This window comes from Phoxinus phoxinus (genome assembly GCF_949152265.1).
Source record: "Phoxinus phoxinus genome assembly, chromosome: 9".
Lineage (NCBI taxonomy): Eukaryota > Metazoa > Chordata > Actinopteri > Cypriniformes > Leuciscidae > Phoxinus > Phoxinus phoxinus.
Genome location: NC_136884.1, coordinates 32077952 through 32100971, shown reverse-complemented (window position 1 = coordinate 32100971; position 23020 = coordinate 32077952). Strand labels below are relative to the sequence as shown.

The 23020-nt window shown below is 38.5% G+C and overlaps 3 protein-coding genes across 3 annotated transcripts in view; 2 read left to right on the top strand and 1 right to left on the bottom strand.

Annotated features, from left to right (window-relative positions):
* Positions 1-500, bottom strand: part of LOC307004107 (uncharacterized protein) — a 31532-nt gene extending 31032 nt beyond the window's left edge. The window contains exon 1 of the mRNA XM_079623057.1: positions 362-500. The gene's annotated coding sequence lies outside the window, so the exon portion shown is untranslated. The remainder of the gene's footprint in view (positions 1-361) is intronic.
* Positions 1-23020, top strand: part of LOC307004698 (guanylate-binding protein 4-like) — a 238983-nt gene that overhangs the window by 129416 nt on the left and 86547 nt on the right. The gene's annotated exons all lie outside the window — the stretch shown is intronic.
* Positions 4234-14752, top strand: LOC307004247 (uncharacterized protein). Its single transcript, XM_079623347.1, has 3 exons — positions 4234-4740; positions 11528-11730; positions 14386-14752. Exons 1-3 carry the CDS (start codon positions 4566-4568, stop codon positions 14635-14637), a joined length of 630 nt encoding a protein of 209 aa, XP_079479473.1. The 5' UTR covers positions 4234-4565; the 3' UTR covers positions 14638-14752.

Below are 23020 nucleotides of genomic sequence, written 5' to 3'. Positions count from 1 at the left end.
TGACTGCCATAGTAGGAAAAAAATATACTATGGCAGTCATTGGGAACCAAAAACTGTCTGGTTACCGACATTCTTCTAAATATCTTCCTTTGTGTTCAGCAGAGGAAAGAAATTCATACAGGTTTGAAACAACTTAAGGGTGAGTATATGATGACAGAATTTTCATTTTAAAAGTGAACTAATCCTTTAAGGAGAAAATACTCAGCAATGGTGTTGACATGAATTTTCACGTGATTTGTATTAAATCATAATAAAAACTTGATTTTCACCAGTTTTCTTTACCACATTTATCATGTTTTATAGCTCTGTAATATACATTGTAACATGTTATTATACATGTTATTATAACTGAAAGACAGACCTGAAGCTGGAGAGCTGGAGACTCAAGAGAAGGTCTGCTTGATATCAGGTTGGTCAGCAAGCTGATCGGTCAACAGGCTGGTAGTTGTTTGTTGGATGTGATGTTGGTTTGTAGGTCTCAGAAGAAGCCTTTGATCTCTGATCTCAACTGCACAGAACCAGTGCTTTTATAGGAAGCTCATTGGCCACACCTTCAGCACCACCTGGATGATTCTTCATTTTTTGGTTGGCAGAGCTGCAAAGAAAAGAAGCTTTGCCTTCTACACTGTCAGAAAAAAAAACATGCAAAACTTGTACCTTTAAGGGTACAGTGGTTTTTCAGTGGCTTGTAGGTCTCAGAACAACTGTTATCTTGTGGCTCACGCACAGTCTTCATTCGGACGCTTCAATCTATCGCCGTAGCTGAGACTCTATTCGTTCCGGTGAAATCACAAAACAAAATGCACACAAACGTGTCCCAGCTTGATACACAACCACTGATAAACATATTTGGTTTTGATGAGAAAAAAAACCCAAACCAGTAATTAATGATTACTGCATCAGCAACTAATAAAGGTTCTATATGGTTAATATATGGTAAATGTGTCATAATTTATTAATAACATTTTATTAACTAAAAGTGTACATTAATGCATTAATTACCACAATTGGTCAAAGCTATGCACTTCAACTTCCAGTTGTCTTCTTTCATTAATCATTAAAGGTAGGGTAGGTCAGAATTGTCTAAAAAAAACTTTTATTCAAATTTGTTTAAACTGTCTTTATATACCAATGCATAATTAAAATGTAAGTACTCTGATAAAAAGAGTATAAAAATCGAGTGACTCTAGACCGTTTAATCTTCATTAAACACAGCTCATTAATTCCATTCACTCCCACCTAAAAACGGGAGCGTGACTGCGCGCACGTGGGCAGAGCCAGTAATAACGGCGGTAGTCATGGCGACGTCGAGTGACAGTCGCGCAAGCCAATCCTGTGATTCGTCCCGAATGGAAATAATGAGCTGTGTTTAATGAAGATTAAACGGTCTAGAGTCACTCGATTTTTATACTCTTTTTATCAGAGTACTTACATTTTAATTATGCATTGATATATATAGAAAGTTTAATCAAATTTGGTAAAAAGTGTTTATATAAATCCTACCTACCCTACCTTTAACTAATGGTTTGCAAATGTATCATTATGTTATGACTTTACTTGTTGAGGGACATGACTATTAACTAACTGTTAAGTAATATGCCATTTATGGGTTTTGAGAGTTGCACATGCAGTGAATGTAATGTCAGAGAATGTGTTTGAAGGATGGGTAAGTTGGGCTGCACACACATATCAGCGCACCAGAATCTGAACTCCTGACCGCAGTTACACTGTTTAAACTGGACGAGACCAGCTGTCTACACTGGACATGACAGACCATTGCAAGTCTATTTGTCCTTCGTAACAGAAGTAGCGCAAGAGCTCGGAGTACGTCAGATATAGCATCAGTTTACTGTCTGGGTTTTGTCGTAAAGTGTCGCGTAGGGCTGACTTCTAATAGTCGAGGATTCGACGATTCGATTCGGAGAGGTCTGATTCGACTATGAACCTCATAGTCGAATAGTAGGGAAGTGTTATCAGAGCCGCTCCTAGCCATTTTGGTGCCCTAAGCATAATTGCATAATTTATTTATGATGCCCCCTACCCCGAGAAACTTCGTCTTCATGAGGAACACGCGCGCGGACTTGCTCTCTCTCCCGATCTCTGCCGCGCACGCGCTACGCGGTTTGGAGCACAGACTCTGTCTCGCGGGCGCGCTCGCTCTAGATTCCGGAGATTTTAACTAATTCGCGGGCATCAGTGAGCCGCGCGCTATCTATATGCGGGAGACTCCCAGAACTTCCTTTGGGATGTCTGTATTTCTATACTGAAATAATATCGGCATTATAATTATTGATTTTTCATTAGGCTATTATTTTGGTGCCCCCTCAGCTCTTGGTGTGCACAGCGCGTGATGCGCGTGGTGGGAGCGGCGGCGCTGAGTGTTATGTAACCAATGAGCAGCAGCACACTACATGCCTGTAACGTCCGGACCGCATTTGTTAGCATTTACGGATTTATTGGCTCACAATGACTTCTAAAAAATCATCAAAAGTGTGGGAGTATTTCGAGAAGGTTAAAGATGACCTAAAGAAAGTTAAGTGCAAGCTGAAGGCTGCGCGCGAAGCGTCTCAGCAACGAAGACATCCTTGCCCACCGTCTATTCCTTTTTCTTTTTGCTGCATGTGCACTTTCTGAAGCCCATTCGATTATAACTTATATTAGGCCTATGTTTATTTTCGTTGTTGTGTAATTGTTTTTATTTATTCAGGCAGGCTTATTGTATTTTGAAAAAGGTTTATGACATTTTGGACTAGTGCCAGGCTGTTGCGCTATTAATTTTAATTATTTATTTTATCCCGATTCCCGAGTGTGAACTGTGACTTAAAAGCCAAGAAATAGGTTCCTAAGTGAGAGATAAAGGCATGTTTTGGCGTTGTTGTTTTTGAAGCCAATTTGTTCCTATTTTATGTGAACTTTTCTGATGTTTGATATAGCCTATGTGTGATATATTTTGTTCATCTGGCTTTAAATGAATAAAAGGTATTTGTTACACACCATGTTTTTCTTTTAGTTTTTTTTTTTTTAGCTCTTTTGTTTGAAATGGAAAAAATCTAGCTGTTAGGCCTATCTAAAAAATAATAATAATAAAAAAAAAAAAGTTCGACTATCAGTCGACTACGGCAAAATCTAACGAATCAGATTCGACTATGAAAATCCTTAGTCGAAAACAGCCCTAGTGTCGCGTCGCATCCAGTGTAGTATCACTGACTATAATGGGTACTATTGTCTTTGTCCAGTCTAGACACAGTGTTATGAAATAGCAGTTCTCGGCCGTATGTTCTCAGTGTTCCACGACCTCAAGCTTAACCTGACATATTACTGTGCATGAATAACAGGGTAAAGATAGTGAAATCTTGGTTGTAGATGGTTGGAAATTGGAATCCATGGCTTAGTGTGGATGTCAAAACCAAAATGGCATATTACTTAATAATTAGTTAATAGTCATGTGCCTCAACAAGTAAAGTCATAACATAATGATACATTTGCAAATCATTAGCTTATGATTAATTAAAGCAGACAACTGGAAGTTGAAGTACATTACTTCAACCCATTGTAGTAATTAACGCATTCATTTACACTATTAGTTAATAAAATATGTTATAAATGAATTAATACATTGATACATTTAATTAATAACAATTCATATATGACTTAATATATTAATCATTTAGAACCTTTATTAGTTACTGATGCAGTAATCATTAATTAATGGTTTAGCTCTATATGAGTCATACATTAAAGGTCCCATGACATGGGGTTATTTTATTATTTTATAATGTTTCCTGGGTTGTCCTTATAATGTTAGTATGTTTTTTTAGATCAAAAGTAGTCATAATTTAGAAATAAAAGGCATTTTTCCTAGCCTGATTTTAGCCTCTGATTTGAACGCTCTGTTTGAAGGGGCGTGTCTGTGTGAGACCTCAGTGTAACCGGCCACTGCTGTGATTGGCTGACATGCTTGCATATGAAATAGCTACTTATTACATGTGAAACTCTCTCGAATACTTTTACTACAGCTATTATACGTTTTTACTATTACAGCTATCAAGATTAACGAATCGTCAGAAGTTTTTAAAGGTGCATTAAGCAACTTTTCATGTTAAAAAATACCCGTTTTCTAACCCATACATGCTTAAACAATTGCCTGGTGGGCTGAATGAGCCCTTCTCTGATCACTGAGATTGTCTCTATAATCCTGTAAAGTAAAATAAATAAGAGGGATCCAGAATTTTAGACTGGGCGTGACGTCATGCGCGTTCACGGCACGCTCACATAGCTATGTCTGGCAGGTTTGTGTATTCGCCGGCATTCTCCGTAGAAGATGGATTGTAAGAGACCTGCTTGTAGTTCATTTCAAACACCAACGCAAACTCCACGTAAGATAAAAAAAAGAAAACTTTTGTCTAGTGCGTGCACATCTCTGGCTGCAGTTTCGCTTGCCGCCAGAGGTGGCATAGTTCTGCAAAAACTCAGAAAGTTGCGCTATGCACCTTTAACTTTTTACTTCAAGTACACTGGCATTTTAAACGTGTGTATCTGTTGGACAGCTGTATTCTCCAGTGATCATGGATACACCAGTCTGCTTGATTGACACTGGGTCAGAAGGGAAGCTGTGTGTGCAGGAGTCAGCACTACAGATCCTGCAGCAGATCCAGGAGCCAGTGGTGGTGGTGGCCGTGGTGGGTCTCTACCGCACCGGGAAGTCCTACCTGATGAATCGCCTCGCAGGGAAACAAACAGGTTAGAACCATACAGGCAGCAACATTCAAAGAGCAACCCAATGACATGACTTGATGACTGTTTAAGACCAGTAACCATATTTTATGCCTGTCTTAAACGATAGTCACACTTAACATGCAGTCATGGTGATTATGCGCTAATCTGTCGACCACAGGTTTGACGGAGAAGCCAGGTTTTTTATCTGGTAGAATAGCCATGACAATGTGACTTCCAGCCTACAAAATGTACTAATAAGTTACATACTAACTAGTTCACAGCTTACTTTGTATTCCTAAAAGTAAAATGTTTGCTAATGAATATTAAGTTAACAGGCCAAAATCGACCTGTTCTTGGCAGAGCTTCTGAGAAAGGAGCTGTAAAATATATATTGAGATGTTTTTTGGTTCTTATACAGCAAATATATATTCTTAAGGACATCAAAACCTAAAATAAAACTTCAGAAAGATGTACAATATGGGACCTTTAACCCTTTATATTGGCACCGGCCATTATATATTTAAAACAGTAATATCCTATACTAAACCTAAACCAATCTTGGCAAACTATATATCATTTGAAAGCTTGGTGGCATAGTTCTGCAAAAACTCAGAAAGTATTTAGATCTATTCCCATCACATAAAATGTTGCGGTGATGAGCATTGAGCAGATGACAGTCTGTTGTTGATCGCGAGAATGAAGATCTTATGGCAACGCAGTTTCTGCACTCTCTCTGCTTTCACCAATGCAAACACGATGATGTAAATACAGTAAGAGCTTCATGTGCAGTGTAACGTGCGTCATTGATTTCATAACGAGTTTGGCAAGTGTCCAGATAAACTCGCGCTGTGTGGAAAGATTGTTCTTTGATCGCTTTCTGTATATAATTTATTCACAATTTAAATACGATTATTTTCATCCTACTAAAAGAAACGATGTGAAGTTTATATTTTAGTCACTGGCTTGACTTACTGAGGCATAAACAGTATTGAACGATTTTGAGAGAAAGATTACCTGTCTGAACATATTAATGTTAAAAAACCTCAGAAAGTCAAAAATCCCATGTCATGGGACCTTTAACACATGATTATCTGTGCATTAGTTAAGCATGAATTAATGCATATTAGTGCACCCGTATTTTAAAGTGTTACCGATTTACTCACTTTGCTTAGGAATTTTGTGTAAGCCAAATATGCACAAATACTCAACTCTTGAGTCATCATGATATATTAAATAAAGTTTATTGCGCAGAATCTGTGCATATTCGGCTTACTTGAACACACGTCACTATGCAACAAATAACAGCGCGCTTGTTCATTTGCAGAGAGTCAGGCCTCTCTCTCTCTCGTTTGCAGCTTGTTCAGAACTCAGCTGCCAGACTTTTAATGGGTACTAATAAGAGAGAGCATATTACTCTTGTGTTAATCGAACTACAGGTGCTGGTCATAAAATATCATCAAAAAGTTGATTTATTTCAAGAATTCAACTTAACAGGTGTAACTAATATATTATATAGACTCATTACATGCAAAGTGAGATATTTCAAGCCTTTATTTGTTATAATTTTGATGATTATGGCTTACAGCTTATGAAACCCACAAAATCAAAATCCCAGAAAATTAGAATGAAATCATGAAATCACACAGTAATTACACAGTAATACCATGGTCATTGAACCAGATTTAGGTTATTTTGGCAGTGTGGGCAGGTGCAAATCCTGCTGGAAAATGAAGTCAGCATCTCTATAAAGCTTGTTTGCTGAAGGAAGCATGAAGTGCTCTGAAAATGTCCTGGTAGACATTTCTTGTAATAAATCAACTTTTTGATGATATTCTGATTGTATGACCAGCACCTGTACATTGGTTACCCATACGATACAGAATTCATTACAAAGCGTTGTTATATGTTTTTAAGGCTCTGCATGGCCTAGCACCAGAGTATGTTAAAGCAATAAGCCTCTTGAAGCCGTGGTTTACAGTGGATTTATAACAGCTAAGGGGCGTTCGGAGTAAACCCCTTAGCTGTAAATCCACTGTAAAACATGGCTTCAAGGGGCTTATTGCTTTTATAAAACGGTTACTCCATACAAATATTCATTTTAATATTTATTTTATTCATAAAATAAACACCAGCAACAAAAATATAACACATTTATTCCTCCGCCAAGCAATGTAGTTCCAAAGAGGTTGCTAAGCAACACATGCAGCAACAAAGAATCACAAATGGCAGTTGCGCAGTTACACTAGTGTAATGTGTTCACAGGTGTGTGTTTGTTGAGTAATTTACAACGGCTTCGAACGCGGCTCAACCAATCAGAATCAAGGACTGGAACTATTTTTTAAATAGTTTTATAATATTTAAAATATTATCAGTTTTATAATACTGATTTAATCAGTCGCTGTCAATCCAGTAGATCTCTGCAAAATGATAAATTGCTCCTCATGGTTCCGCGATCTTGTTTAAAATGTAAAGGTGATCAGGCTTTTTCTGTTGCAGCTCCTAGGCTCTGGAACGACCTTCCTCTGTCTGTAAAATTTTCTCCTTCATTGGGTGTTTTTCAGAGTGCTCTTAAAACGTAGTTGTTTTCTTTAGCATTTGTAAATGCTTTGTAAGCTGTGTATGTCATATGTTTACATTGTTTGTATGTGTACAGCACTTTAATTTCATGTGGTGTTGAAAGTGCTCTATAAATAAAGTTGAGTTGAGTTGCACTTAAGCAATAGCAAAGATTAAAAACGTGGCGATACTTGTCTGAGGTAACTAATTCCAGTGAAAAAAGGAAAGACCCGCCAAGCAACAATGGAAACCAAGAAAAGAAAATTAGAGTTTAAATACCAAGTGGCAAGCTGAGCGTCAGTGACTCGTCTTTCACTCAACAAACAATGTAATGTACGATAACATGACGAATTGGGCAGTAGGTCAGGAAGCAGACAGACTGGCTTAACCGGCCGTCTGGTAGCGGCCTCGCGTCACCAAGGCCAGATAAATCCCATCACATAGAGACTCTTTCACCTAGATATCATCATATAGAGACTGTGTCTGTTCCCCGAACTTGGAAATCCAAAAAACGTCCAAACCCATCTAATGCCTGGCTCACACTACAGGAGTTTTAGGCCGATTTATGCCCGATTTCCCCCTCCCGAGAATCGGAGAAAAAATCTTGTCGAAGACCCCGATCGGTTGCGATGTTTGGCGCAGATTATCTGGTAATGTGAGGCGTTCACAGATCTAATCTTGCCCCACCCGATCTGCTCTCACACAAATCGGGCTCGCCCCGATCATATCAAACATGTTTGATATTTATCGGGATGAGCAAGATTGTGATTACATCAGTACTGTCACAATAGCCAATAGGAAACAAGTCTACGACGAGACGGAAGTGACTGACATTTCTTTCCTGCATTTCTCGCTGAAGAACTGACCATGCATGTTCAGTCCGTCTCCCCAACCATTTTCTCATCCACGATCGCTTATTCTTCCGCTTTTGTTTTTTCTCACAACAAACGATCATTATTGATACAGCAAGTGTTCGTGTTACAGTATCCATTTTGTTTACATCCGCTTTCCCGCTTCCGTTCTGCTGCGTAGATCACGCGAGGCGCTTCCTCTGGCACGATAATCTTAGTAACATTTTGTAGTGTGTGATGCGCCGCGATTTTCAAATCTTGTAGTATGAGCATGTTTAAGATTTGAGGTAAGAAAATCTGCAAAGATTCTCCTAAAGTGTGTGCTGCAAAATCGGTTAGGATTTAAAAACTCCTGTAGTGTGAGCCAGGCATAAGGTTACATTTTTTATTGACGTTCAACAAATAAAAAACCGATATAATACAGATGAGGAAATGATAAAGCGTGGGTTGCTGAATATTTGATCGCTTACTTCAAAAGCGCTAATAGTTAATGATATGATTTCAGATTATAACCTAGATGTGCTTTGTTTGACAGAAACCTGACTAAAAAAAAACAATTACATTGCTTTAAATGAGTCAACCCCACAAGATTACGGTTATAAACATGAACCTCGTCTGAAACGCAAAGGAGGAGGTGTTGCTGTAATTTATAGTAATATTTTCAAAACCACTAAGAAATCTAGCTGTAAATATACTTCTCTTGAAGTGTTGGTGCTTAATGTAAAAATATCTAGTGTAAACGATAAATCACGTTTGAGAATTCTGCTGGCAACTGTATACAGGCCACCAGGGCACCATACAGACTTTATCAAAGAATTTGAGGACTTTCTATCAGAATTAGTATTGGCTGCAGATAAAGTACTAATTGTTGGTGATTTTAATATACACATAGATAATGAAAAAGATGCATTGGGATTGGCATTTAAAGACATTATAAACTCAATTGGAGTTAGACAACACGTGTCAGGACCGACTCATTGCTGTAATCATACTCTAGATCTAATACTATCACATGGAATAGATGTTGATGCCGTTGAAATACTGCAACAGAGCGATGACATCTCAGATCACTATCTAGTCTCGTGTAAATTACATTTAGCCAAGGCTGCAAAGCCGACTCCGTGTTATAAATATGTTAGACCTATCACTTCTGCTACTAAAGATTGCTTTATCAATAATCTTCCTAATCAGTTTCATCATCTCAGCATCCCGGATAGCGGATAGCTTAGAAGAACTTGATATTGCAACAGAAACTTTTAACTCTCTCTTTTCCAGCTCTTAAGACACAGTTGCTCCGTTGGGCTTAAAGAAGATTAAAGAAAATAGTCCAACGGCGAGCACACTCTTAAGAGAGCAGCCAGAAAAATGGAGCACAACTGGAAGAAAACAAAACTAGAGGTGTTTCGGATTTCATGGAAGGAGAGCTCGATTGCTTACAGAGAGGCCTTAAAAGCTGCTAGATCTGCTTATTTTTCAACACTATTAGAAGAAAATAAACATAATCCTAGGTATTTATTTGAAACAGTGGCTAAACTAACGGAAAAAAAAGCTTCAAGCCCAGAAGTTTTCAAGCAGCACAGCAGTAATGACTTTATGAAATTCTTCACTTTTAAGATCGATAATATCAGTGACGAAATTATAACTATGCAACCGTCTAATACAGTATCGCATCAGGAAGTGCATTGTAGTCTCCCTGAGGGAAAATTTGATTCATTCATTGCTATAGGAGAGGAAGAATTTTGCAAACTCGTCAAATCATCTAAATCGACAATGTTAGACCCTATACCGATTAAGCTGCTGAAAGAGATGCTTCCAGATGTCATAAATCCTCTTCTTAATATCATTAATTCGTCTTTGTCTCTAGGATACATACCAAAAACCTTTAAGATAGCTATGGTTAAACCGCTTGTTAAAAAAACGCAACTTGATCATACAAAACTAGTCAATTACAGGCCGATCTCTAATCTGCCATTTCTGTCAAAGATATTAGAAAAAGCAGTATCCTCACAACTGTGTTCCTTTCTAGAAAGAAATGATATCTGCGAGGATTTTCAGTCCTTATTTAGACCGTACCATAGGACCGAGTCAGCTCTCGTTAGAGTCACAAATGATTTGCTCTTATCATCCGATCGTGGTTGTATCTCTCTATTAGTATTACTTGATCTTAGTGCTGCATTTGACACCATTGACCACAACATCCTTTTAAATAGACTCGAACATTATGTTGGCATTAGTGGAATTGCACTAGCATGGTTTAAATCATACTTATCTGACCGTTATCAGTTTGTAGCAGTAAATGAAGAGATGTCTTATCAATCACAAGTTAAGCATGGCGTACCACAAGGCTCAGTACCAGGACCGCTGCTGTTCACTCTGTACATGCTACCATTAGGAGATATCATTAGGAAACATGGAATTAGCTTTCACTGTTATGCCGACGATACTCAGCTGTATATTTCTTCAAAACCTAACGAAACCTACCAATTCACAAAATTAACGGAATGTATAGCTGATATAAAAAATTGGATGACTAGTAATTTCCTACTACTAAATTCAGAAAAAACAGAGATTCTAATGATTGGACAAAAAACTTCCACACGTAATAACCTAAAATACTGTCTAACACTTGATGGCTGCTCTGTTAAGTCTTCGTCGTCGGTTATGAACCTGGGTGTGCTCTTTGATACCAATCGTTCATTTGAAAATCATGTGTCTAGTATCTGTAAAACCACATTTTTCCATCTTAAAAATATATCTAAATTACGCCATGTGCTCTCATTGACAAATGCGGAACAATTAGTTATTGCGTTCATGACCTCAAGGCTAGATTATTTTAATGCTCTACTGGGTGGTTGCCCTGCACGCTTAATAAACAAACTACAGCAGCTCGAGTTCTTACCAGAACCAGGACGTATGACCATATTAGCCCCATTCTGTCAACACTGCATTGGCTCCCTATTAAACATCGTATCAATTTTAAAATATTGCTGATTACTTTCAAAGCACTAAGTGGTTTAGCTCTGCAGTACTTGAGCGAGCTCTTAACGCATTATAGTCCTTCACGTCTATTGCGATCTCAAAATTCCGGCCAGTTAATAATACCTAGAATATCAAAATCGACTGCTGGCGGTAGATCCTTTTCCTATTTAGCACCAAAACTTTGGAACAGTCTTCCTACCATTGTCCGGGAAGCAGACACACTCTGTCAGTTCAAAGCTAGATTAAAGACACATCTCTTTGACCTAGCATTCACATAATGCATTATAGACTTCTATAACTCAATGTTAGGCTGCATAGATTAGGTCAGACGGAACTGGGAACACTTCCCATAAATCCTGATGTACTCGTTACATCATGAGAAGAATGGCATCTACGCTAATTTTAGTGTCTTTGTTTATCCCGAGGTTTTCCCGCAGCCTGTCGGATCCAGGCCGTATCCAGATCTGACCAAGGACCTTCGCCTGGACCCGATGACAACGCAGTGCTGAAGTGCCAACTAGCCTCTCCCTATGGAGGATCCCTTTACCACTCTACAGATAAAGCTTTGTGGAAAATTCGGTTCGCGTACCTACCCCGAAGTGATAAAATAAAAATTCTGTATAAAAATGTAAGACAATTAGTTTGTTTAGGCTTGGTTTGTAAGGAATTACAAACCTGCGCACATATATTCAAACGCACATAACTATAGAATTATTTCTTGATGCGCACGTGAGCGCCATCAGCGTTTCTCACAGGTTCACGTTTAAAGTCTGTTTAGAGAAAAACGGTGTCGTCTTAACGGCCTCTAATTTAATAACAAATTATCATTTCGACGGAAGTGAATCAATCAAAACTAACTTTAGCTGGAAAATAACATTATTCAAGAACCGCTATAAAGCCTAAACAACTTGTTACCTTAAATTATACGTTTATCTCTGTAAAGCTTCTTTGAAACAATCTTTATTATCATTGTTAAAAGCGCTATATAAATGAAGATGACTTGACTTGACATGTATTGCGAGGACTGTAATGGTCACCAGCTGGAGTGCCCTTGAGAGCCACCAGAGGGCACACTCCACATCAGACTTTAACTCAGTGCCCGGACTCATCATCACTGATTGCATTCACCTGTGTCTCATTACCCTGTTAGTCTCAGCCTATTTATACAATGTTCACTCATTCACTCACTTCAAAGTTTTGTATGTTGTTGTACTGCATTCATGAGCATTTTCCCTGGTTACATGTCTCTTGGTTTTTGGATTTCTTGCCTGTTCCGTGGATTACTCTTTTGCCTCTGACCCCTTCCTGTTTTGTTTGTTTGTTTGTTTGTTTGGACTAGTGGTATATATATACCTATATATATACCAGTGCAACAATGCATTGTGGTGTTCAAACAGTACAAAACTCAACAGTGACTTTAGCTCTGTCTGAAATCGTTTACTATCCACATATAGTGTATGGCAGCTGAGTTCATTATTTCAGCAGGGAGTGAATGAATGAAAATGATCGGTCAAATTAAAATTATTACGCATTCGTCAGAGGGTTGGACCAATGTCTTTAGATATACCAATATTTCTATGAATGGGGCAATAAAGAAGGTGCAATGTGCATTATGGCAAAGTAAGTCCTGCCTTCTAAATAAAAGAGCCATTCAGCGTTTTGATACCGTTATCATCTCCGTATAAACTCCCAAACACGAATCTATCTAAAAACGGTGATGGCATGCACATGCGTGTTATGTGTTTATTCTATAGGTGTGTGTGTGTATATGTGTATGTGCGCAGGCTCATAGCCTTTCTTTACAAAGTGACATTGCTACTTGTTTGGCATGCATAATAGGCTACAGAGCTTTTAGTCATTTTTGCAGATCCATGTATACGAGGATCATTTTGATAACATCATCTGTTAAGAGGTAAAAAAAACATTTCCATTTTTAGTACATCGTTGTCGCAGAAAACAGTTATGTCATCATCCTGCTCAGTTCAGTTCTCATACAATTGAGTCCATGGCTGCGTCCGAAACCGCATACTCAATGAGTAGGTACTTAATTTCAATAAGTACTTACTTAACGAGTGCTAAAAGAGTAGGTACTTTACAGCCAAATCTCGTTAAAGTCGGCATGAAATCAAAATTGACCCTATTTACTTTGTTAGCGGATATTACTAGTCTTGTGGTGAACAATTAATCCGTGCAAGTTAATACACGGAAAATAATTGTTTGCCGAAGTTATCTTTAATCAAAGTCTGAAAAGTTACTTCCGGGTCTGGAATGGCTCTTTTTCTGATGACGTAGGCTTGACGACTTGGCGCTTAACCACTCCCCTCAAACCGTTGCGAGAGATGGGGAGGAGGAGCGCTAAAGTAAAACCCTGCCCTCTGTTCAATATTCCGTTTCACTCGGAAATGCGTCACAACACTTGAGAAAAGTCGTTTGCAACTTCCGGTTCATGCGGACTTTAAGTATGAATGCGAGCCGTACATCATCCGCCATGTTGACGTTATCATGTGACCTACGACGCGTTATCAAGCGCAACAACTTAAAAGATATGAGAAACAGGTTTAACTAAATTTCTATCTGTAAATATCTTGATATTGACGAAACTTGCTCATTTTGTGGTCTTGAAGAAACAGCTGCCCATTTATTTTGTGATATAATATAACCAATAAATTATGGGTTGATTTAAGTTCTTATATTTTTAACCCAGTTTTATGTCCTTGAATATATCATTTTTATTACAAAACCCTCAAATCGTCATCTCTTGAATATGTTGTTAAATTTCTTCATTTTATATGCAAGAATGTTCGCCCACAATCAAAAATCACTTGAATCTCCATTGTTTTCCTCTTTTTCTTGTTGAATTTAACCCTGGTTTTATCCCTCAGGCTTATAAATAGCAAACAAAAAATGCATTTTCTTTATGTATTATGATGAATTATTCAAAGATATTTAACCTCGTTGGTGTGCTTTCCACCCCTGTGTATATAATCTTATATTATTATGATGTAAGCAAACCAATGCTATTCAGGTTTTCTGTTTTTCTCTCTCATTATGATTGTTCATTGTTGAAAGATACAACCATGGTTGTCAAGCAATGAATTAATGCATTATTTAATTAAATTAATTATATTGTATTTACTGACAACAATAAGAAACAATAAATGAGTCAAGAATAAATGAGTAAAAGATAAAAAAAGTAACCATCACAATAAATAAATATATACAAGTCAACAACACATGAAACAAAGCTTTATTCATTAATGTTCTAACAATCACACATTTACAGGAGGTGAACCCCACTACTGCCATCTCAACACAGCGGCTCTCATTCCTCAGCTTTATTCTGATGAATCAGCTGACCAGCGTTCCCACCTTCTCCTGTCTCTGCTGTCCATCATGTCCCTCATTGCTGCAGTCAGACTGGGATCTGATCATGGATGGGAAAGGGACATGCGGCCATCTTTGCTTGAGTGCACTCTCTCCCTCATCACCTCGTACAGAGCCTGTGAGACTCGTCTCAACAGCAAACACTCAGTAAGAGAAGCATAGTAGAGCGAGCCTTTAACATGCTGAAAACAAGCTGGTGCTCTACTTTCTTCATGGCCAGAGGTGAGCCATGACTTGTGCCTGAGGTCGTTACTTGCTGCGCTGTGCTTCACAATCTGAGGCAATAAGGGCCGGTGGAGTGATGGAGGGTCTCGTAAGGGCCGGTGGAGTGATGGAGGGTCTCGTAGGGTCCGGTGGAGTGATGGAGGGTCTCGTAGGGTCCGGTGGAGTGATGGAGGGTCTCGTAGGGTCCGGTGGAGTGATGGAGGGTCTCGTAGGGTCCGGTGGAGAGATGGAGGGTCTCATAAGGGCCGGTGGAGTGATGGAGGGTCTCATCCATGGCACCATTTCCAGGATTCAGCTCTGGGCTCCTCATCCTCAGTGATGATGATATACCAGTCTGCAGAAACTTCAGAATCCTACAAAATGCACAAAACATAATAAAAAACAGACATGTTAACAGCACAATGTCATTTGATTTCTGTATTACAAGTAACAAAATTATTTTACTTTTTATTTCAGGTTTTCCTTTTATGAGCTCAATAAACTTTTACATGTTGAGATAGTATTAACTCACTTTTTATCCAACATAAATGTTCCTAAATTTATCAACAGTACCAATGGACAAATACAATAGATAACGTATGTTTAGTTACTTTTTCATATAATATAAAGCAGTGTTGACAACAGTAAATTCTCCTATACACAATAGGACACATTTCATGTTGTGATGTGCTTATCTGCGATACTTATAGACGATTTTCCTGTCAGATGTTAATAGACATTTAAAATAAGCATCTTTAAGATGTATAAGGTTTATGTAAATCCAATTTAGAGACGTAACGTTAACGTTACGTGTGCTTACTGGAGCTCCCCTGTCATAATAAAACGTGTTTTTACAGCAAAATCACAACTATACTATACTGTCTAACGTCTTTACACCTTCAACAGTTAAAACATTTACTCTATAGTACAGATGGTACTCAACCAGAATGAGACTTTTACCGCGGCGGTAAAATTGCGGGGGTGTATTTGCTGCCTTTGACCGCTAAGAGGCGCTACAATCGCAGACTTTGAAAAGTGTCAGTTTATTCTCTCTATTGCGTAACGTTAATCTGCCGCCGCGCCGCGGCTCATTGAGAGTGATTGAAATGTGTTAAAACAGATAAATTCAAGTTAAACATGTAGTTAAATGAATTCATATAATCACAAGACTGAAATTAAATGTAGGCCTAATACATTTAATAAATAAAGAAAACATTTCAACACAAAACATTGCAATAGAAAAATATTAGGCTACATCAATGAGGCTTTTCAAGAGCAACGTCTCATCAGCGGACCGACGGTAGCGCAGTGGACAACGCAACAGCACGAGCTTCACGGAGCTTCAAGCGATGCGAGATCGAATCTCACTAGCTTTGGCTGACAGCGTTAAATGTTTTACCATTCTTGATGCTTAGATAGGTAACTGTTTATTGAAGTCAAGCGTTTTGTTTAATTATCAATGGCACATTACAACATACATTTGCTAGATTCCAGTAGAGCCGCTGCACAGACGACAACACTGATGAAGGAAGATTATCAGCCGATCGCGTCAGAAAATGAAAATGACGAAGCTATCTTTAATCTGCTAAATTATTGTTTTGTGAATCATCCACGAAATTGAGATGACTGACAATTGATACCCGCCATAGCAAAGGAAGAAATTTTTAAAAACAGATCCTGGACATTTCAAGGTTTAAATAAAGTGTCGGGGGCAGTTTATTTATTTAAAACAGGGTTGCATCGAGTTAGAGTTTAATAAGTAAGAAACAGAATCTTATTCTTGCGACATTTTAAATCTGTATTGCCAAAGAAATTGCAGCTAAATAAACAATTAAAACAGTAGGCTAGTCTACAAAACGAAAATAGTTCAAAGCAACATAAATTAAGATCATGCGTTTTTCTTTGCTTCTCTCTCGCGCTGGATCTCTTTTATCTTAGTTTATTTAGTCTCCCTGCACTGCGCGCGCCGGGTCTCTCTCGACATTAAACAAGATTTTAGGGTAAAACCCCATTATACAGCTGATAATACTGATGTCGCTGTGTGTCATCCATACAAATCACGAAAAAAAAACTGTAACAAATGATTGAGTCTTGCTTCAAACAGAATGCCTGGTTGAATTCACCGTACAATAAAACGAGGTGGATCGCGAATAAGCGCTGTATCTGCTGCACACTCGCATTCGTTTAGTTGGCAAGAACGCGTTTCGTCGATAGTTCATGTTTAGATAATGCCAGATTGTTGACACACACACACACTACTCAAACGTGTTAAAACTCTACAAAACCAGTTGAAACAAATGGATTGAACACTTCAACTGAAAGTGTGTGTGAGACCTCTTTAAATACAATACATAAAACTACAATATTTATAATTTAAGGGCCTACAGGACACATCGAGAGATTTATCTTTAAAAGTATTTTGCCTTTGCCTGGTCATCAGACTCCCTCTCCATATGAAAGTCAGAACATTTAACACCTCCTGAACCCCCAACCCCCCACAGGCGATCTGAGTCTGAGACCGACTTAAGACAAAGAGAAGTCGCAATTCACACTTAATTCTAGACATTAGCATTAGGCTAGTAAAGTGTTGATAATGAAATAATTTAATTATTTAGGCTACATGTAGGCTAGTAGGCTAATATTTCTGTCATATAAGTTTATTACTAAACATTTAATTATTTCAATAATTGAAGAAATAAAACACTACCTCGGTTTGGGCAGCTTTTTCCAAGCAAACCTAAATACAAACGCATGTTCATTTGTTCAAACGCATGTTCATTTATTCATGTTCATTTGTTCATGTTCATTTGTTCAAACGCATGTTCATTTGTTCATGTTCATTTGTTCAAACGCATGTTCATTTGTTCATGTTCATTTGTTCATGTTCATTTGTTCAAACGCATGTTCATTTGTTCAAACGCATGTTCATTTGTTCAAACGCATGTTCATTTGTTCAAACGCATGTTCATTTGTTCAAACGCATGTTCATTTGTTAAAACGCATGTTACAATGTTCAACTCAATGTTAAATTCCACGGGGATCTTTGGATCCTTACAACCAGGGTGCGCGATTTGTGAATTAGCTATTATTATTATTTTATATATAAATCTCGAACCACAGTGCTTGCTGCTGCTAAACTAAATAACATTTATATAATAATTATGAACTTAAATGAAACAATATCGCAACATTTCGACAAATAAATTATCGGATCTATTTTTACAATTTAATTCAGGGCGATTTAGCCAAGACTATTTAATTATAGCGAGATTTTCACCCTTGTCCGTTCATCATTGGGAAGCGCTCACATGATAGCTAGTTTGAGTAGATCATCTGCACCTCTCGGTTTCATACGGATTACCTAATCAGATAACATTTATTAAATATTTAGACATTTAAAGGCTTTAGACATAGCCGATTTCTTATCGTGACTGAGCGGAGGAAAGTGGCTTTCGGTTCATTTTTGTGACGCGCAGTTCCCGGAGACAGAGACGACAGATAGCCTACTTTTGAATAAAAGTTTGAATATGAATAAAAGTTTACAGTTTTGAACGATGTAGGCTCTACTCTGATCTGTATGACTAAAAAACTACGGAGTAGCCTATTAGGGCCTAAGTTATTTTAGCTGTTATGAGAAAAATAAATCAAAATGAACGCGCAGCCGCGTCTGCCGAAAACTAATTCAACATGCCAGAATAAAACCCGACTTTAGAACAATGCATAGCGCCACTCGGCGTGGTGTGCCAAAATACTTAATTATAAACTTCAATATTTCATTCAAAATAATCTCAAAACGCTTTGTGACATTTTGAAAGCCGTGCATGCATTAAGGCACTGGAACCATGAACGTAACTGACACTGGTTCTGATTTTATTGTTTGTCGTTTAAACGTGCCTGTTGCATATCTTTACATTATATATTTTAAATGGTCTATTGGTGAAGTAATGTATAGCATTGATTACTGTGGAGGGAGGGGGGATTAAAATAATTCAGCATGAATGTTTAGACCAGAAGGAAATCCCCGTCCCCCTGGCAAATCGCACCTTATTAAAACCATGTTTTACAAACTCTTTATAGGAACCCCCCCAAAAAAGGCTATCCTGTATAAAAAAATGTTGTTTGTTTGATTGTCTGCATTAATAATAGGCTATGACATGCATTAATAGGCTAATATAAAATGTACAATAATCTTTGTTTGTTCGGGATTCGAACCCGTGTTATCCAAATGACCGATACGTAAGTTCTACCACTCGGCCATGAATTTACTCACTGAGAAATGCCCGGTTTATCCGATCTGTTCCAGAGAAGCGCGCATCATTCGTCTCATTCCTCAATGGAATAGTAAACAAATAATCAGCTTCTTTGCACCTAATTTATTTTTGTTCGTTATTTTTGTTATTATTATTATTTTATCACGCTGCTCCCAACGTGCAATAGGCTTATGTCGTCCACCGACGTCTAGGCTACAATATGAAATAAAGTCTATATTGTTCTCGTCTCTATTTTTAAATTATGATTCTATTTTTCTGTCCTAAACAATGTTCTATAGTAGCCTATTTCATCTGTTAATTGACATTAACCCCGCTTACATTTCAAAATACGGCAATAGCTGCTGTTTTGCACAATGTCCCTCTGCGCCACCTGGCGGTCATTTCGCAAATGACTTTGAAATGCGACTGGATTATTTTTACCGCGGTAGTTTTGCCGCGGTGCCTGTCGCGGCGGTAATAGGCATTCTGGTTGAGTACCATCTGTAGTTCAACACATGCGATTTTAACACTAGGGACCGTGTTTACTCACATTTGAAAGCACCCGCGTCGATGATCTCCGCAATGTTTGATAATGACGTATCCTCTCGCGTGGCCTCCTGGGATAGAAGAGTATCCATCCACGCTCTTCAGAATCTGGGCAGAAGCAGTAAGCCATCCGGGAACTTCTCGCCTCCTCTTTTATGAGTACTGAGGTTTCGGACATACTGCTTCCTTCACGTACTGTTTTCTCCTACTATATAGTAGGAAAGTAGGCATATTGGGACGCACTATTAGTATACGCACGTCCGAATCTCGCGAGAATTAGTACGTCACCCAGGTAATTCTCGCCTACTCTTTTATGGATACTAAGGATTCGGACATACTATTCGCTCGTCTACTGCTTTTCCCCTACTATATAGTAGGGAAGTACGCGGTTTCGGACGCAGCCCATGATTAATAATATTGTTGAATATGAAATGTCCCCAACTAATCAAGCCAGATCTGACAGTGGCAAGGAACCAAAACTCCATCAGGTGACAGAATGGAGAAAAAAACTTGGGAGAACCCAGGCTCAGTCGGGAGCCAGTTCTCCTCTGGCCAAAGAACGAACAGTGTATGATTATGATTCAGGCAGAATGATACAGAGTATCGGATCGCCACATCCATATGTAGCAGGTTGATTGGTCACAATGGTTTTAATTACATTCACTCTCTCTGGACCAATCAGGACGTAACTGCATGCTATATAGGCAGGGGGTGTGCCCTCGTGACACTCCTTACTCTTTGTTGCCGGAGGCACATTTCCGCTCTGAATCCTTTCACATCTGCGGTGCAGTTACGGTAATCCGACAGGTAATACAGTGTGGCTAATTTGTTTGTTACCTATAGGCCTTGTTTGTGTTAGGATGGGCATTACAGCGTGCAGTGTCTTTTGCAGTGTCCTCCTGTCACAAACCCGATCCTTCCTGACTGAGTGTTTAAGTAATCAGCCGGTTTATTGTAGGCTCTGTGTAGCTGAGACAATCGGCACTATTGGTGTATTGGTGTGAAGCCCCCTGACGGGTATGTATGTATACAGGGTCCGAAATTAACTTTTTGGCTCACCTGCCACGGGGACTGGTAGATGAAAAAATCCACATGCGCCCTGTCACACGCGCAGCAGTTCGCCTACATTCGGCTACTCACCGATCAGATAAGACTATGGCGGGACAAACATTTTATTAAAAACATTTTATTACATTACTATTTTGAACATTCAAAATCTACCCGCATTTGGCGCTTGACAGGTGTTAATTTCGGACCCTGTATGTATACCAGTTGGCATCGCGTGTATATTTTGTCAAATCGTAAACCGTTACTGAATTTGGTTTGTTAGTGTACGTCAGGGTTATAAACTGCTTCACTTGCGCTGGTATCTGCACTAGCCCCTCCCTTCCCCGCCACGCTGCTGTTTTGTCTTAACCGATTTCTGTTTCAACCATAGACTGTTCTACGGGTTGTAGCTACATTAGCTCACTCCAGGCTTTGAACGCCTCTACGCGCTTTGCAGTGCCAGGATCCGTTGCCCAACTGGGTGTCTGGCAGGGCTGTATTTGAGTGATTGTGACTCGGATGATAGCTTTGCCTTTCTTTGGATCGCCTGTGCTTATTAATATGTGTGTGGAGATTGGGGTCTATGTTTATGGGTTTTTTATGTTAAATTATGATTAAGTGATTTTTGGTTAATTTATATTTATTTTGTTTAAGTTCTGATAAAAGACTTTCATTTTTGTTGAAACTTTGTTCTGTGTTAATTTTTGGTTATTTTTGTTAGGCTCTAGGCAGCTATTAAGTTACCTTTGCTGCCTAGATTTGCCTTAGATTGAAGTTGTTTTGTATTTATTCTTGGTTTATTGATTGTTTTTTTGTAACTGTATAAATAAAATGGTCTTTTAACGGAACTGCGTCTCTGGCTTCGTGCATAAGTCAAACCTGTGTGCTTTCTGTATTTTGGTGGTTTAACTATCGAACTAGTCAAATTCTATTCTCGACCAGTGTCTTCCTTGAGTCTGGGCGTTGAGCGGTCAAAAAGGCGCTCCATGCCAAAAAGTCCCACTCGCCACACATAGATATGACCCCTTGTATTTTTGTATCTTGCAAATGCCACCTGACTAGAGCCTGATGGTAAGGGGAAAACGGAGGTGAGAGTGTTTGAGAAGTGATAACTGAATGTTCAGAGAATTGGCTATGCAAATCCTAGTAAAAGTAACCGCTTCTGAGACAAAGTATATGGCCATAAAAGGCAAACTCACACAAATGAAGATGCTATCTTACACTCTTACATTCTCTGTTACAGGGTGTCTAGATATATAGGCCTGCTTCCAAGTGTACAAATAAAGAAACCAGAAAGATGTCTTGTTTGGTGATCTTAGGGTGTATTCACACCAGGAAAGTCCGCTAGTTCACTTGCTTTGGTCCGGACCAAATACAATTTTTTTTTGTTCGCTTTCACACTGCCTTTTTTACAAGTGAACCAACATTTGTAAACAAAGGTCATCCATTTATTGGACAGAAATTCTCAAGCAGGGAAAAGCAGGAAGCGCAAGTAGTGCAATTTTTATTCTTTTACTGATTCTGTGTTATCAGCTAATGTAATATCATGAAACTTATGAACATCATATGATACAGTGTCATCTATAATGTGTTGTAACTAGGAATTTGTGAAGATGAAGATGTGCTGCAATACGGTCCATGATGAGAGAGCATGCTCTTCACCAATAAAGTTCAAACATTTTTAAAAACAAGTGAACAGTAAGTAATAAAATAAGAACAAATACACAAATTAAAAGCAGATATGAATACTAAATAATAAAGTTATTTCTAACAGTAGTATTCAGGTAAAGAAATTAATAATTAAGCCTAAATGTAGTCTAAAATAACACTGTGTTCACTGTAGAAATTAAACATAGTTTAATTTTTGTTAAAGCTGTATTTTGTTGTTTTATTGACATTAATGGAAACAGACAAGAGTAGTAATATTAGGTGTCTGCTGTCACTTTAAGACCGAATGCACGGACCGAAAAAAACTGACAAACATCATGGTTTCTTTCTCAACTGTTCACTTATGACATAACCTGGAGAATACTTGCCGAGACGGGTGTTTAGGGAAGTTTTTAAACATAATTTTGTGTGCATGTGTCTGTTCAAGGGCAAGGAAACTCAAAAGAGGAATCAATTCAGTGTTCAAGCGCTATCTGAAGGCATTTCATCATCCCAAATTACATCTGACAAACAATTACATCAATTACAAAAATCTGACTGTCAAAAAAGGCACAGTGCTTTCTGCAATTGGGTTGGGTCATGTTCACACCTTAAACGAACCGTACCAGAGCTTGTTTGGAAACGGACCGAGACCACCTCTTCAGCTGGGTCTCGGTACAGTTGTTTGGTCCGCACCAGAGTGTGATTGCTGTATTCACACCTGCCCAAAAGATCCACACCAAGGGGGGAAACGAACTTGAGTTAGATTCAATCGAACCAAATAAGACAGGTGTGAATACACCCTTAATGATGGCAGATACAGATCACAATATCCAGCAT